Source organism: Emydura macquarii, unplaced genomic scaffold (genome assembly GCF_026122565.2).
Source record: "Emydura macquarii macquarii isolate MOO-44397 ecotype Brisbane River unplaced genomic scaffold, CSIRO-AGI_Emac_v2 contig_374, whole genome shotgun sequence".
In the NCBI taxonomy this organism is placed as follows: Eukaryota; Metazoa; Chordata; order Testudines; family Chelidae; genus Emydura; species Emydura macquarii.
In genome coordinates this window covers 11,207,352-11,224,815 of record NW_027130511.1, presented here as the reverse complement: position 1 = coordinate 11,224,815, position 17,464 = coordinate 11,207,352, and the positions used below count along the sequence as shown (strand labels likewise).

At 39.5% G+C, this 17,464-nt stretch overlaps 1 protein-coding gene across 2 annotated transcripts in view; it reads left to right on the top strand.

Moving 5' to 3' along the window:
- The window catches only part of PRORP (protein only RNase P catalytic subunit), an 86,589-nt gene extending 73,676 nt beyond the window's left edge, over window positions 1-12,913 (top strand). For both annotated transcript variants that reach the window (XM_067534039.1, XM_067534044.1), the window contains exons 6-8: window positions 7,836-7,984; window positions 10,394-10,589; window positions 12,758-12,913. In XM_067534039.1, coding sequence (XP_067390140.1) covers window positions 7,836-7,984; window positions 10,394-10,589; window positions 12,758-12,886 — 474 coding nt within the window. In that variant the 3' untranslated portion in view covers window positions 12,887-12,913. The remainder of the gene's footprint in view (window positions 1-7,835; window positions 7,985-10,393; window positions 10,590-12,757) is intronic.
- The last annotated feature ends 4,551 nt before the right edge of the window (window positions 12,914-17,464 follow it).

Sequence of the window (17,464 nt, the reverse complement as noted above, 5' to 3'; positions counted from 1 at the left end):
GTGTGATGTAGTGATTAGAGCAGATGACTGAAAATCAGGATTTTGGGATTCTGTCACCTGTTCTGCTAATACTCATGGTGAGAGTCATCCAACTTCTCTGTGTCTCATTATAGACCTCTGTAAATTGGGGAGGTGATTATATACTTACTCCATGAGTGTTGTGAGGTTTAATGAATTAGGCTCTCATCCTTAAATGTGCTGAGCGCACTCTGTTCCCATTGATTTCACTGTTACATTTGATCCTTTGTTAAAATGTGCAGAGTTGTGAAAACACTCCCCATCTCTGCCCTTATTTTCAGGTGCTTATAATGTACAAAAAAATACCCTTTGGCCTCAGATTGTTCATATTTGTTCTCAATTGAAAAGTGACTTTTAAAAATATTGCAATAAGATTTTTATAAATTTTTTAAGGTTAAATTACCAGTTACAACTTTTTTCAGATGTGTTATTTATGCTCAGAAAACTTTTTATTTGTCAACTTCTCATGGACTTTGTCCTCAAAGAGGATAAGTGCCTCTGATAAGTTTGAAGAAATATGGTTCAGAAAAAAAATGTTTTATATGGGTTTATAAATCATGGCATTTTTTTGAGTATGTAATGAACTGTGGCTGCGTCACTGCAGGTATTGCAGATGTCAGAATCTATGATCTCTCCACCAAAAGCAGAGGCTTCTACCATTTGAACCACAGGAGAGCTCTTTTAACAGTATGCTGCTGTTGTCATTGGGAGTCAGCCACTAGAGGGAAGCAGTGGCCACAGGCACTGAGCCAGAATACAGTGTGCCGTTTTCCACTCATTTTCAATAGTTCTAACTCTGTACCCTGGTTTGTTATCTGGAGCAGTGCACACTGAATAAATGCATCTATGTAATCCTGCTTCTCCTAGAGAAAGAACTTGACAGTGGTCAGAGATCAGAATTGGAAGCAGCTTTGATATATTTATTTACATTTTGGAAGACTAAGTGAACAGTTGGACCCCGATTCTATAGTGACCTCTGTGCAGGCAGATTCCTGTGGTTTCAGTGCGGCTTCAGGCAGGCACAGGGCTCATCCGAGCCTAATTTAGCAAAATATTTTGAACTCTAAATTGTTAGAAAATTCTACGGTTAAGGAGACGCTCAAGCAGGCTCTAATTAAATGAAGGAATTGGGCAGTGACAAATTGAAATGTAATTTTCATAAATGGGAATGAATGCATATTAAGAAGAAACTATTAATATGATAGGCTCTGAACTAGCAGGATTCTCTCAGAGATAAAATCCAGAAATCTTCATAATAGCTCAGTGAAAATGTCTGCCCAGTGCACTTGGAAAGAAATAACGTTCCTTTGGAATATGTAAAAGGAGATAGAAAGTAAGAATGATTTTAATTACAATATTGATAAAACAGCAGTGTGCTTGTTCCTTAAGTACTGTGTTAATGTGGTGACAGTGCATGACTGTGATGAGGGAGCAGTGATTCAGAACTGTTGAGCTCTTTGCGCTATCAGTGACTTGCTGTGTGAACAAGTCCCTTTAACCTCTTCTTGCCTCATGTTTATCATGTGCAAAATGGAGATTATAATACCTATTTCTCAGGAATGTTGTGTGACTTTATTATTTAACATTTGTAATAGGCTCTGAGATACTCAGATAAATGAAGCGATATATGTGTGTAAACTACCATCATTTTATTAATTTTAATCAATTCCCTACAAGAATAATAAACAGAGATTGCAGATGTTCAGTAAAGGGCAAGTAATCTGGTTAAGAGGCATGGTGCAAATTACCAGCCATCATTGTTTATGCCATCAGAAGCCATACACCTGAATACCAACAAGAGATTCCATTAAACTAGGGGAAGGATGATCGTTATTTCATAGGTCTCCTCAAAATAATGTGGGGTAGAATGAGAACTAACTGATTCCTCCTCCTTACCATGTTCTTCAATAAGAGAACAAAGGATGCTCAATGAAACTAGTGGGCAGCACATTTTTTAAAAAATAAGGAAACTCTTACCTACCACAGCATATCCTTCATGTGGGATTGACTGACACAGAAATGCATTGAGACAGGTAATTTAGGAGGATTTGTTAAGATTGGATAACACTTATAATTATGCAGGCTCAAATGATGCAGAGAAAGCAATCCTCAACTTTCAGGGAATAAATTAATTGCCTGTAAATATCAGGAAGTATTTTTTCTCCATGGCAACACACAATTGGTTGAATTACAGGGTGCTTTCACCTTTCTCTGAAGCATCAATTTATTTTCACTGGTAAAGGTGGAATCCTAGATTTGATCAAATAACATGTCAAAAGCCCTTGTCCACACTGGGGTCAGTAAGGCTGTCAGGCTCAAGTTAATATGAAATGTTGTAGATGGAGAGGAGCTGATTCTGAGAATTCTCAAGTGGCGTGTGTGTGTTTGTGGCATTTTTTTCAGTTGTCTTCAAAAGACTTTCTGCTGAACAGATTATCCAGCTGCATAGCTAATATTTGCACACGTAAGTGGTGTGGAAGTCCTTAGACAAATTCTGATGCATTGAGTCTCATTATTTGAAGCACATTTGCATTATGCAATTACATGGAAGAGTAATTAAGTAACTTCACCATTTTTTAGATAATTTGGAATTATTTGGCAGATCAAGAAAGGGTTTATTCATGCCTTTTGGGGCAAGGGACTTCTGCTGCTGTTTCCTTGTTACTTGTGCTATAGCCTGTTTTCTTTATGACTAAACGCAGTTTGATGATGTGTCTCATGTCTTCCTTTCTTGAGAAACAGTCAGGCGTGGGAGTATACTCAGTTAGGAAATCCCCCCGCACAAGTGCTGTGACTATGTATAGACCACCACAATAAATGTCCAAGTTTAAAATTAGACACAAAGTACCCAGTCAAGTAGCACCAAGAACAGGAGAGTTCAGGAAAAATCATGGTTTTAAAAAATATTCTACAAGCAAAAATGCATTATTCTAAGGTTCAGGTAACATGTTTAATTGGTATGAATAAAGGTTAATTTTAATGGAAGATGGAGGGAGGCGTTATTATGCAAGAAGGATTTTTAATCACTCTTACAGTAATTCCACTTAATTTTCTTATTTTAATCAACTGTTAGTTTTTCCATTGCAAAACTGAAGCAATTTAATACTTATACCTCCAAAATGTTTCCCAAACACTTTAACTTTGTTTCCCTTATTCAGTGGAAGTAACTTCCGCTTTAAAGTAGCGAATCACTGGTGCCACTAAGATATGAGCTCTGTTCTGTGGGAGCAGAAAGTCCAAATGACTAGCATTTACAATCCAGTCACGTTTTATATGATTTTTAAAGATAAAGACTTAGTGGCCGGAATCTAGCTTACTTAAGACTTGTGTACATTCGGGTGTTGCCCCAATTCAACAATCTGTGGCCTGTGCTGACCCCTAAGTGTAAACATGGTCTTGGAAGGGTTTGCACCAATTGAGCTTATTAGGGTTTACTCCTTCAAGCAGGAGCAAACCCTATCAGCGCAAATGCCGACATACCTTTATCTGTGGAGGCAGCACCAAGTAGCTACCCTGATTGCTGCATTGAGGCTGCATGTAGACTGGTCTTAGGACTGCCTCTTCTTTGGTGTCGCATTGTGACTACTAAAATCAGTTGAGGCACTCTTGTTGTCAGCCTCTAGTTTTGAACTTTGGGGGAGGGTCTGGTGGCTGGAAGTTGTCAGTGGAAAGTCTATGACTGAAATTTTTCTGGTCACCTCTCTTTGGCCAACCCTCTCCTAATCTGTCAGTCCAATGTACATGGCTTTATGGGCACAGTGCAAAGCAGTGCACCTTTCCAGCATAGCTTTCACATAATTATTGATGCTTCAGACAGGAAGATCCAATAAGCATCAGAGGGGTGGGATTTTCCACTCTTTGCAGGTTGTACAACTGTTTATAATTCAAAATTTTATACAGCGGCTAGACGCTACAGTGGTGAGCATCAAATCTACAAATAACACAAGACCATAGAGTCAAAAATTAGTTTACCACAATCCCAAAATATTGTCATATTTTGGTCTTTATTCATATAAAATCCCAGTGAAGGCAAACTAAGGATTTTGTGTGAGGTAGAGAGGTGGAGGAAACAGAGAGACCTCAGGATTTGGTTGGGTTTTTTTCAGAGAGATATAAAAACATATACCAAGTATTACTTTTACTATTAAGCAGGGAGACAAAAAGTATAGCCGCCCCTCTCTGGTACCAGATAAATGCCAACACCTTTGTAGTTTCATTTTGGGGTCAGAAACAAAGATTATCATCAGTCAGTCAAGATTCGTCAGTTTATAGGGGAAATTCCAGGGAAGAGGAGAAGCTAAATGTGATTTGCAAAGGATTTTTAAAATGGTTTTATGGTCCTCGTAATATATAAAGAAAGCCTGAAAGTTGGGTGTTTGGATTTTGGGGGGTGTGGAGTAAGGGAGGTTTGATGGAGAAAAATTTTAAATATTGTATTTTCATTAAAAGTCTGCTCTTGTTTTTCCAGGAAGACTCTGAACGTGTAGAGAAAATAGGATTATGACAGCCCCTTGATACTAAGCAGCATAAACCCTGGATAAGGAGGGTTATTTTTATTCAGCCTGCTTTATTCAGTCTACACAAATTAAAGTGGTGCAAACTCCTGTGTAGACATATTTATTTCAGTTTGAGTGGTTTATCTAAGTTTAGTTGAAACCTGTTTCTAATTGACTGAGGGTTGGTCTACAAACAAACTTACACCAAAATAACTAAAGTGGTTGTCATTTGCACCTTTTGTTATTTCGGTGCAAGTTCTGTGTGTGTGGACACTGATTTCAGAATAAAAATAAATTTATTTTTAAATACTCTGTAAATTTACACATGCAAGCTAAACCAACATAAGCTATGTTTAAACTGTTATAAGGGAGTCTGATATAACTAAATCAGTTTAAAATCACACTGTTTGTTATTTAAACCAGTAGGTCAGGCCTAAGTTTAAGTGAGTAAGGAATTGATTTATACTAAATCAAAATAAGACACTTGTATTTCAAAGTAAGAGTGTCCATACGTAAACTTTTGCAACAAAATAGCAGAAGATGTTAATTAAAACCAGTTTAGTTATTTGGGTAGTGGTGTGTGCAGACCTACCATAAGCTCTGATATTCTTAAGGCAAAAAACAAGCAGAGGGGAAAAAAATTCAGCCCTTCCCACCCCTCAACTCCCCAGGCTTTCAGTCGCCTTGTACATTTAAAAAAAAAAAACACACAAAAAGAAAGCACAAGTCCATTTCCTTTTCCTTTTCAGGTCGCTTTTAAGAATAAGCTAGTTACATCAACTATAGAGTTGCTACCATAGCTCTATCAAAAATGGAAAGGAAGCACTATTTGCTGTCTAGGATTACTCAGAAAATCTCTCTGCTATTCTCAGACCACTGTGTGAGACTTTACCCATAGATGGACTTAGTTTCCTGAAAGCCATTTTGTGCAGTTAATTCTACTGTGTGGGAATACTTGGAACACAATGTTTTATTAAAGCAATATAACCTTGCCCTGAAGAATTCATTCTTTTTTTAAAAAAAGGTTTTAGTGCATAATTAAAAGGCTGTGTGAACTGGTTAGTTATGTAGGATTATGATAAATAGGCATTTGAGTGGAAATGATGTAAATGGCAAAAAGAAGAGTTCTGTCTTCCTTTAAACTTTTGGCCTAAAATTTAAGAGTCTCAAGTGGTATAAATCAGTACATTGGAGTAACATTGATTTACAGCAGTTTAAGATCTGGCCCTCCCTGTTGTGACAATCAACTTTTAGAAAACCAACAAAAAATATTTCCATTAAGTTTTTTAATTTCTGTGGAAACAATTTTAAAAAACCAAACATATTCTTCTTCAGGCTTTGCATCCCAAACATTGCAGCACCAGACCTGGGCTTGAGATCCTGAAAGTGACTGTAAAAAAGTGAAACTGACCAATCAGTTACCTTTGTACAGTTGGGACATGCCAAAAGTAAATAACATAAATAGAAAATATAATTGAACTTTAAAATTATTTCAACTCTAATTGTGTTATTAGGAACGTAGGATAAGGACATTTGTTATTTAAAAATATATTTAATCTGACAGTATCCCTTTATTGTAAACATTTTGATTTGTTTCTAGACCCTTCAGTTCTGCACTCCAAAATGGAAGTTCTGAAACATTTGTGGTCTCCATTTGTGTGTGTGCATGTGTGTGTGAGAGAGAGAGTTAGACAACTTACTTTATCTGTCATTTTATAGGCTAAAATCATTTTGTTTAGCTAGTGTCTAATGACGATATTATGAGCTATTTCTTTCAAGCAGAGGAAAGGAGACTCCATGCATGCAAAGAAATGCTGGATGTCTAACATGATTGCCTGCAAATGGCAGCCAACTCTGTTAGCCATTATTAAACTCCAGTAATCTGCTGTAGCACCGAGAACCCCTAGGCCCATCTTTAAACTCAGGGCTTGTCTACACTTATAGCAGTACACTGGTACAGCTGTGACATTGTGGCACCGAGTGAAGATGCTACCTATGCTGATGGTGTAGGTACTGTACCTCCCTGAGAGGTGGTAGCTGTGTTAATGGGAGAAGCCCTCCCATTGACATAGTGCTGTCTACATTGGGAGATAAGTCGGTATAACCACGTCACTCAGGGGTGTGGACACTTACAGAGTTATACCGACATAAGTTTGTAGTCTAGACCAGAGCTCAGTGTACAGAGCCTTCATCCCCATAGCTCCAGTACTGTAGCAGCAGCTAGGAGAGCCAGCAGACAACAAACCATAAAATATTTTTGGCTCTCTTTCCCGGTCCTGTGGCTACTAAGTGAACCCTATCTTGTTCCAATGACAAAGGAGCCTGTTGAAGATAGTCACAGAGATGGGAGAAAAAACAAGCAGTGAGGAGGGAAAGGGGTGGGAGCTAGAAGGTCAGTGGCAGTAGAGAAAAAATACTGACAGTCTATGGAGTCTATCAATAAAGAATTAATTTTCCTCCTTTTTTGGGCAATATGATAATGCTATTAATTGTAACCAACCCATACGTGCATTCAGTGTTCTTAGAGGGTCAGGTTCTCCACCCTGTCTAAGCTTTGCCTGGGTGCAATGGAGAGGGAAGGCCACAGGGAGTCACTTGTGACAGGGAGCCAATCCTCAGTGACCTGGGCCCAGCAAAAGTTAAAATAGCAGAGGTGCCATTCTAACTTACTCCTTTGGTGTAAGGTCCCTCTGTGGAGAATCTGGCATAGTGGCAACATTCGCCACCCTGGAATATTGATTCATGCATGTGGGGAGGCTTGTCCGAATAAGTCTTTCATCATTCCCTTCATACTAAGCTCTTATTTTTCCTTTTATAGAGCAGTACTGATCACTAATACTTATGAAACCATTACAGCAGGTGATGCTACTGGAGCAGCACAGGCTAAAAAGTCAATCCTTCTTCATTTCCTTAACTAAGACCAAGGGCTTCATCTCTGCATCATTGCCAGCCCTGGGTGTGAGAATCCCAAGATGATTTCAAGTCTTCCATTTGTTTCTTTATCTGCTGAGCTGTCCAGGGAGCTCTGCATCAATTCCCATGTATTAATTACAAGAACACTGTGAAAGTTTAAACAGTTAATAACTACATTTTTCTTTTTGTGTATGTGTTTGCTAATTGACACTTGTTAACAGGTTAGTTAATTTTTTAATACTTAAAAATGAAAGTTTCCTAGCTATGGCTGACCATGGGAAAGATTTGTGGGAGACTGTACTGAAAATGATAGGAGTCCCTTGACTAGAGACACAGAAGAAAATGTATTTCCTGTCATTCTTGTTTTTACAGCTAAAATAGACTGTGCTTTTGCTTTGTTTTCTGCAGCTATTTGATGTTGTCTTCCACCTGACACAGCAGAATCTGCGGTTGCTTGTGCTGGGCCGCAAACATATGCTGACTGGATCTCGGAACTGGAAAAGGCACATTGTGGCAGCTGTGCAGAAGAAAGCAGACTTCTTTTTTGCTGAAAATACGTAAGTATTGAAGAAGATGACTAAACTTAATGGAGGTCAAAACTAGATTCATTTTTATTTTAAATGACTTAAACCAGCTGACTTCATGACTTACTACTATTTATTGTTAAGCACGGACAGTGCTCAGCCCTGTACATGCAAAAAAAGAACAGCATATTCCTTGTTCCATGGAGTTTGCAGTCTGAATGGACAGAGAAAACAAAACAGATTAAAAATTGTGCTAAAACACAGAACTCTCATAATGTGGAGTCTTTTAGTGGAATAAAAGACCTGCAGCTGCCTCAGGTCAGCTGACTTTGGCTCAGGCTGTGAGGCTAAAACTTGCTGTGTAGATGTTCAGGTTCAAGCTGTAGCCCAAGCTCTGGGGCCCTCACCTCTCACGGGGTCGCAGAGCTCAGGTTCCAGCCTGAGCCTGAAGGTCTGCACAGCAATTTTACAGCCCCTCCGTCTAAGTTCAAATCAGCTGGGCCAGCCATGGGTGTTGGATTGCTGTGTAGATGTACCCATATTGACACCTATATTGATCATCAGCAGGGTAGGAAACTTTAGATCCACAGAGAGACCTCTGCCAGTTGTGCTAACAGAGTTACTGATAATAGTAGATTGTTATCCTCTATGTGGACCAGCACTAGAAGGGGATGAGATGCACACTTTTCCAAATATTTCTTGACAGCAGAGAATTGCTGAGAATATGGAGCCTTGAGTTCTACTCCAGATGCTGGAAAGGGGTTTCTAGTGGTCACAGACCCGCCTTCTGCTGCTGCAGTTTGGTCACCAGCTCCTAATCCCAATCTTCCCTCCAGGATCCCCATTTGAGTCCCAGCCTTCCTCCCTACCCTAGCTCCCAGTCCTAGTCTCCTTCTCTGGCTTGGAGTCTCAGCCTCTGTTCCTGGCTTTGTGTCTGTCTTCTTGCCCAGCCAGTCCCAGTCCCTTCCCCCACATCCAATCTCAGTCCCCAACCCCTCTCCCCCTGCTCCCAGACTCCTTGCCAAGACAAACCCAGTCTTCCCCTAATCTCCATGTTCCAATCTACTCCCTCTGCCACCCCTTTCACCCCCTCTTCGGGTCTGGCTCTTGTCTCCTCTGCATTTGAGTCAAGCTGCTGCTGCTTACATGCTGCCTGGGCACCAGCAGAGGGAGCATTGAGAATAAAGGATGGACGGTATCCCTGCTCCCAGTTCCTGTGCCCAGCAGCCCTTGGCAGTCAGGAGGAGCAATTTCATTAGCCTCTGCAGCCCTGCGATGGACCATGCCAGTGTAAATGGAATCTACAGAGAATTTAGTTGCCAAACTCTTAACAAGTGTCTACTGAGAATGTGTGAACTAAGATTTTTCAAAGGCTCATAACTTGGCCAAATGGGGTGCTTTTTCATGGGAACAGCAAAAGTCACATCCCTGGCACAAAGGTGCTTCCCCCATCATCCCCATGCTAAATTTTGAGTTCCTGCTTCAGCTTGGAGGTGCTAAAGAGCGTCTCAGCAAAATGGTTGTAATAATTGTTGACATGGGCAAAACAGTGTATTTTTCTTTAAGCTTCTCAGAAGCAGCTGAACCAATTTTGCTGAAACTTAAAATATAAATAAATAAATAAATAAAAAATCCAACCTGAGCAGAAATCCAGCATGGAAAATTTCAGCTCGAATGGTTAAAGTTTGGCACTGTTATAAGCAACTGAAAAGAGGATCTTGTAATGTGAAGTGTTAACTATAGACACACCTGCTGGCTCCACCTATAATAAATGTGCAACAGTTCTTCTAATTTACCTATTTTGAGATCCTTGGATGGAAAATACTGTAGAATTGCAGAGCTGTGATTATATCATGGGGATTTTCTCACAGGGAGAAAAAAATTTAATACAAAAATTCATGTCCCCCTCCAAAATCTGCCTCATTTGAATGAAAGATGAAGTTGAGTATATTCTATGAAAAAATCTTAGAGCTTCTGGGGAATAAACCCACCCACAAGTCTACAAATCAGAGTTGCGCTGTGGTATGCATAAAATTAGAGACACTTTATCAGATGCTTACATGAAATTATTGATCTGGATGGATGCAGTACAGTTTTGTGCATCAATGTGGTGCTCCTGAGGACAAAATTTGAATTTTAGTGCTTCTATTCAGTGTAGCAGTTTATTGTTAAGTCACATGGCAAGTTGCCATTTTGTTAATTGTCATGTTGTAATGGGAGGGGAAAATGCTCTTTCTTTTAGGAAGCTAAATTTTAATCTCCTTCCGTACATTTGGATGCTTTATGGTAAACAGGAAAAGTTCCTTGTTTTAATAGAGAGCTTAGTGGTGATGGGAATTTTCATTAATGATGCATAAAATTCAGTTGAATTCTTGATTCATTTCCCGCAACCTTCTAGTGCCCATGAGTGACATCTGTCTTTTCTCCTTGTGGTGTATTTAGATCAGAAGATGACCCCTTCCTGTTATATGCCGCTCTTCATTCAGGCAGTCATTGTAAGTTTCTTACTAGAGACCTCCTGCGAGATCACAAGGCTTGTCTCCCCGACAGCTTTATTCGACAGCTGTTCTTTAAGTGGCAGCGTGGACACCAAATGATGATTTCCAACTACAGGCCAGGAAGGAGAATAACATTTCACGTAAGATCTCTGCTCTCTTCAGAGAACACACAGAACATACTCATTAAATGTATAAAATATGAGCCACAAATAATAAAAAAACTAGAAAAAAATCCTATTGAGGCCTAAGGCAGGATTTGTATAGATGAGCACATGGGGCAGTGTGCTCAAAACTCTAGTTTGGCGCTCAAATAGCACTTTTGCTCACAAAATGTGTGATTTGTCATTGTAGGCAAGAGGACTGATGAATAGACAAGAAAGTGCATAAACAGCTGTTTACATGCACTGTTACTTGTTTGCCTTTACAGACCTTTTGGGTACAGTGTATCATAGGTGCACAATTTTACCCTGATGGTATGTCTACACTGCAATGTAAGTGCAGGGTTAGTGGGACTTGAGTCAGCTGGCCCATGTTAGGGAACCCTGAGCTTGAATGTCTACATTGTGTTAACAAAGGGTTAAGACTTTTCTAGCCCATGCTCAAACCTAGGGCTCTAGCATCCACACTGCCGTGCGCAGACCCATGTCAACCATAGTAAAATAAACCATATCCAAGAGTCTCTAGCGCCCCTCACCCCGGAAATGTGGCTCTACAATAGTGTGCTTGCAGATCGTGATCAGAAGAGAATGGGTTAATGCAGATATGAGCTGCTGCCGTTCGCAAAGGCGGGGGGGGGGGGAGGAGTGTTTTACATTTTCAATAGAGTGGATTGCATATTTATCGGGATAGAGAGGGCTAAGGAGATTGTCCCAGGGAACTGTGAGATACTTGCGACTAACTCCAAGACCCAAATCAAGCAGGGCTACATCTACACTGCACAGCAATAGGACTTGGACCCTGGTTCCCAGCTCACCTCAAACTTGGATCCTGAGGGTCCTGGGACTCTGAGTCTGAGCCCTAAATTAGAACAATTGCAGTGTAGATGCAAAGGGGCTTGAGCATGAGCTTGGGCTCGAACATTGGCTTACACTGCAGTGTAGACATAAATTAGAGCCCTCTATGTCCTGGTTCCAAATTCTGCATTTTCTTGCATCTGTTATAAGCCTGAAAATAGATCATTCTCCTCTCAATTCTTCTGTAAAATACATATTTTTAATCCCAAAATAGAATGCATTTTTAATTCCAATTTAATTTAAAGATGTATTCACAGGCAAATAGAGGTATTCAGTGTAGCATTATTCTAAACAGGCAGGTTCATAGATAAGTGTTTGGTACAGTAAAGAGATACATGGTATTAGTCAGGTGTGCAATCGGTATACAGCTAAATGAGTGACGTCTTTCTGAGCATAGTACACACAGTTTTGGCTGGAGGAAGTTATTTGCTGTTTCCTTGATGTGGCCGATATTAGAATACTGCATACAGTTATGGTGTCGACTGCATGCTCACCAATTTTTCAACATTATTTTTAAACTGTAAAGAGTCACAAAACCAATTTAAGGGTTGTAGAAAATGCCTTACATTGAGAGAATAAAAAAGCTTAATCTGTTTAGTTTATCAAAAGAAGATTGAGAGGTGACTTGATTACAGTATATAAGTACTTTCACAGGGAGAAAATAAAGGGCTCTTTAGTCTAGCATAGAAAAGCATAATAAGAAACAATGGCTGGAAGTTAAAATCGGACAATTCAACTGAGAAATAAGGCACACGTTTTTAAACATTAGGGTTGATTAACCATTGGAACACACTACTAAGAAAAAAGGTGGATTCTCCATCTCTTGATGTCTTCATATCAAGATCAAATATTTAAAGATACACAGACCAGAAAGATTCTGTGTAAAGAAAAAATATTGAGAAGCTGAGTTATGGTCCAGTGAGAAGGATTGAGTAAACAGTAGAAATCTTGAAGTCAGCAAAAGGATTCTTGCGATAGTGCTTCTTGAGTTCAATAGAATGTAGTTAGACAAGAATACTAGGACTCTGTTAACATTTTGTATATTTATATTAAGTGTGAATTATACACGTCTTAGGTGGTTTAGGTGCAAGGTTTATGAATAGAAATATCCAGTGTTGCTTGCAGTCTGACCCTCTATCTATGTGCTTTGACATGCTCTGCTTTTTGTGTTTGCTGTTCCGCAGAATCATCTAACAGCTTTCTACTGTTGAGAAAGGGGAGGAAATGTATGCTAGTCATAACAACCTTTTTTTGTTTAAGTCAGTATAACATTTTTTTCTTGTCTTTACCCACAGCCTATTCCCAGTTATGACACAGTGGTACAGACTACAGGAGACACATGGCATATTCCCTATGATGAAAAGCTGGTGGAAAGATATTCCTATGAAGTGCCAACAAAGTGGCTTTGCCTTCAACGGAAATAATAAAGAATGCCGTTTTACAAACTTAAACTACAATTGTTTGCCACTGTTGCTGTTGGGCAGAATCCAGTGTTCATGTACAGTCATGGGATTAATATACCATATATGAATCCTGCAGCTGACTATATGTTCAGTAAACATGGTTCGCCAAATTCATACCTGCTGTAACTCCATCAAAGTCAGTGGTGTAACAGCAGGGATAAATTTGGCCTATTGCATCTTTGCAGGACATTTCCCTTATCTTAACCAACTGACTTAGAAATTAACCTTATTTTTCCATCTTTGAATTTCAAGTTGTGTCTTATATCCCCTTTACTTACGTTTTGCATAAGCAGTGAGATTGAGAAACATTATGTTTATGACGATCTTTATGAAATCATGCTTTCCAGAGGAGCATGAAAATTGACATGGTGACTCTACTGTACATTGACACATCTCCTAGATCCAGTAAATTGAGCAATCTGGTCCACTTCATATGTTTCCTATCCACCAGTTAAATTTAGCACTGATCCTTAAGCTGATCGGAGTTCATTTTACCCTGTAGTAGCCCTCACCAAAGGTTCCAAGCAAAATAAGATGTCATGGGATAAGAGGGAAGGTCTCCTGAGTCAGTAACTGGTTAAAATATGGGGAACAAAGGGTAATACATGGTCAATTTTCAGAATGAGGAGAGGTAAATAGTGGTGTCCCCCAGTAGTTTGTACTGGGACCAGTGCTGTTCAACATGTTCATAAATTATATGGTAAAAGGAGTCAAGATGAGCTGGCCAAGTTTGCAGGTGATAAAAAATTACTCAAGATAATTAAGTCCAAAGCTGACTGTGAAGAGTTACAAAGGGATCTCAGAAAACTGGGTGACTGGGAAGTAAAATGACAGATGAAATTCAGTGTTGATAAGTGCAAAGTAATTCACGTTAGAAAACATAATCCCAGCTCTATATATAAAATGATGGGGTCTAAATTAGCTGTTACCACTCAAGAAAGAGATCTTGGAGTCACTGTGGATAGTTCTCCGCAAACATCTGCTCTGTGTGCAGCAGCAGTCAAAAAAGCTAACAATGTCTGGAACCATTAGAAAAGTGTTAGATAAGACAGAAAATATAACGCCACTCTATAAATCCATGGTGTGCACACCTTGAATTCTGCATACAGTTCTGGTCATCCCATCTCAAAAAAGATCAATTAGAATTGGAAGAAGTACAGAGAAGGGCAACAAAAATGATTACCAGAATGGAACAGCTTCCATATAAGAAGACTGGGACTCTTCATCTTAAGAGCTGAAATCGTGAATTTGTGGAAAAAGTGGACAAGGAAGTGTTATTTACTCCTTCACATAACACAAGAACCAATGGTCACACAATGAAATTAATAGGCAGCAGGTTTAAAACAAACAAAAGAAGTACTTATTCACACAATATAGTCAAACTGTGGAACTCATTGCCAGGGATATTGTGAAGATGAAAAGTATAACTGGGTTAAAAAAAGAATTAGATAAATTCATGCAGAATAGGTCCATCAATGACTATTAGCCAAGATAATCAGGAATGCAGCCCTATGCTCTGGGTGCCCTAAGCCTCTGACTGCAAAGAATCGGACTGGATGTCGGGATGGATTTCTCAATAATTGACCTTTTCTGTTCATTCCCTGTAAAGTAACTGGGACTGGCCACTGTCAGAAAACAGGAAGCTGGGGTAAATGGACCAGTTACACAAGGAGAGAGGATCCCAGAGCATAGGCTGCAGCCTGAGCCCAAATGTCTTCACTGCAGTTTTATAGCCCTACTAACCAAGTCAACTGCCATGGACTAGCAATAGCTCTTTTATTGCAGTGTAAACATACCCAGTATGGCCATTCTTATGAGTTTTGTGAAATTGATATCATTACAGGTAAATTTATTTTATTCTGTTACATGAATATAAGAATCAGTTGGAATAATTTTTTCAATGCAGTAACATGGCACTGCAGCCACCAAATAACCTTTCTTTATTTGCATTATATTATCTTTTTTTTTTTTTTTTTTTTTTTAATATTTGAGCTGTGGGGAAGAGGAAGATAGGAGTGTCGGAATATTAGAAAAGTCAAATGGTCTGAGGCTCAAATCTGAGCAATTTTTGTTTATTTTTCTCTGTTTTTTATTCTTGTTAATTTTACTGGGTCCTTGAAAGGAATTAACTGTTTCCTCTTTCTGTGAAGCCAAAGAGAAATTGCAGTAGTCTGCGTCTAAGCCACAGACTCTTCACTTGATGCCATCTGTCCATAGAGATGTTGCACCAGCTGCAGGGGCCTTGGTCTATTTAGGACTGGATAGTGACTTAACTCGTCATTGACATTCTGAGGTGACAGATCATCAAATGAATACAACTCCATGTTTTGACTCCTTCCAACAGCATTTGGCTGATAAATTTGAATGGGTGGGATTCCAAAAAAAATTTGGAAATAGCAGTGAATGTCACAATTTGTTATTGAATATTTAAAGGGAAATCAAAGAAACAACTGAAATTAAATTTGAGGACCAAAACAAAATGATCTACCTGCAAAAAAAAAAATGTTCTTACAAAATGATTACTGGAAGGTTTGGGGACTGTACCACATAGTACTGTTGCCCTTGCAACTAGATTCCATTATTTCCTTGCTTATTAAAAATCCGATGATCTCTGGTGGCTTATTGTGTTTAGGGATCTCAGTCCATTTACTAGTAGGCAAATGCCCATACTAAACCATATGCATAGTCTGTGCCCATATTACCATTTCAAATGGCACTGACTGTCCCCCTTGTTGGCAGCTTTAGTAAAGAGACCAAGAACTGAATGGAAATAAATAATCAAATACTATCTCACATGTGGAGGTGATTCCTTGAGAACAGATTGAGGCACATTGGCAGGGTAATACTGAGGAAGCTTGAACTGATTCTACTGTTCTTTTAATAGATTTTCAGGCTCAGGGCTATCAGCTTATCACTAATTAGCATTAAGTGCATGCCTACATGGCAGCTGGGAAGTGTAATTCCCAGCATGGGTGGACAGACGCTAGCACCCAAAAGCAGTGTGCGGTAGGGATGGCTGCTTAAGCTAGTCCCCTGACTATGTACCCAGAGGGGCTAGGCGACACTGTACTTGGGTCGCTAGCCTGAGCTGTTGCCTGTGCCAACCCAGCTATTGTTAGGTGCTAGCTTGAGCAGTGGTAGTGAATGTCCATCTACTCAAGAGGGGAATTACATCTCCCAGGTCTGTGTAGATGTGCCCTAGATTAACTAAAAAAAATCAGAGCCTTCCTATGTAGTTCTGATTTCCTGTGGCAGAGAATCTGATTGTAATAAGACTTTGAGAGAGCTGATGAGGACTGGACTAAAAAAATCCCATTTTGTTTCTTGACTGCTATTTTGATACAAAAGCATGGTGTAATGTTTGGTAACTTGCTATGTGGGCTGAGGCAACTGATAGAAAGGTGCTCTGAATGGGGTTTGTCATCCACCCTCTTATGCCCTTTAGTATTGGGTAGCTCTTTATTTTTTTTATCCATGCTGGGTCTGAATGAAATATTGATTGTTTGATCCAAAATACTTGGTTGGATGTTGGTTCCATTTCCTCTCCCCTTTCTCACTCAAACAAATACATCTGTCTTTGAGGGGAGAAAGTCTATTGGAGATGGTGTAGTTTGATGCCCACCTGGTCCAAGGTCTGAGCGGAACGCCATGAGTGCAGAATCACTGGGGCCAGGCTAAGACCTTTTGTTTAATCTTGTGAGGTACTCAGATAATTCAGTGTGACTTTGTCTCTTGTGATTTTTGTCATGAGTCTTGCAATACTGGCTTTTTTCAAAGCCCCAGGTCCTGGAGTCACAGGTTTATATGAGAATCTCAACTTTTATTTTGAAAAAGTTTCTAGCCCTCAAGATTATGGAGTAAAGCTTGAAATTGTGAACCCTAAAGTCTCAAACATACAAATAAAAAAACAGAAAGCAAATAAAAAGAACCCATACATTATTTTTAAAATGTAAGATTTTCTAAACCAATCTGACTTTTTAGGAGCTTGTCTAATGATTTTTGATTGCTTGGGGTAGGTACTACTGCTTCAGAAACCGAGGCTGGGAATATGTTAAAAATACATAAGAATAGCCATACTGGGTCAGACCAATGGTCCATCTAGCCCATTATCCTATCCTCCAGCAGTGGCCAATGCCAGGTGCTTCAGAGGGAATGAACAGAACAGGCAATCAAGTGATCCATCCCGTTGTCCACGCCCAGCTTTTGGCAAACAGAGGCTAAGGACACTTGCATGGTGTTGCATCCCTGCCCATCCTGGCTAATTGCCATTGATGGATTTATTCTCCAGGAATACATCTAAAAAACCCTTTCAAGATCAAACATGATTGGCATATATGGAGAAGCACCCTTTTTTTAAAGGTGTATTTTTAAGGTAACAAGTGTTGCTGTATTTGTGGCTACTACTACCAGGGAGAAGAAATGGTCTGTTTGCAAATATCCACCCAATCCTATAACCAGAAGAGTATGTTCACAGTGGAAGCTAAATGGATCATGCAGCTTCCCTGCGCTGGGCCAACTTCCCAATTTGGCTTAGTGCAG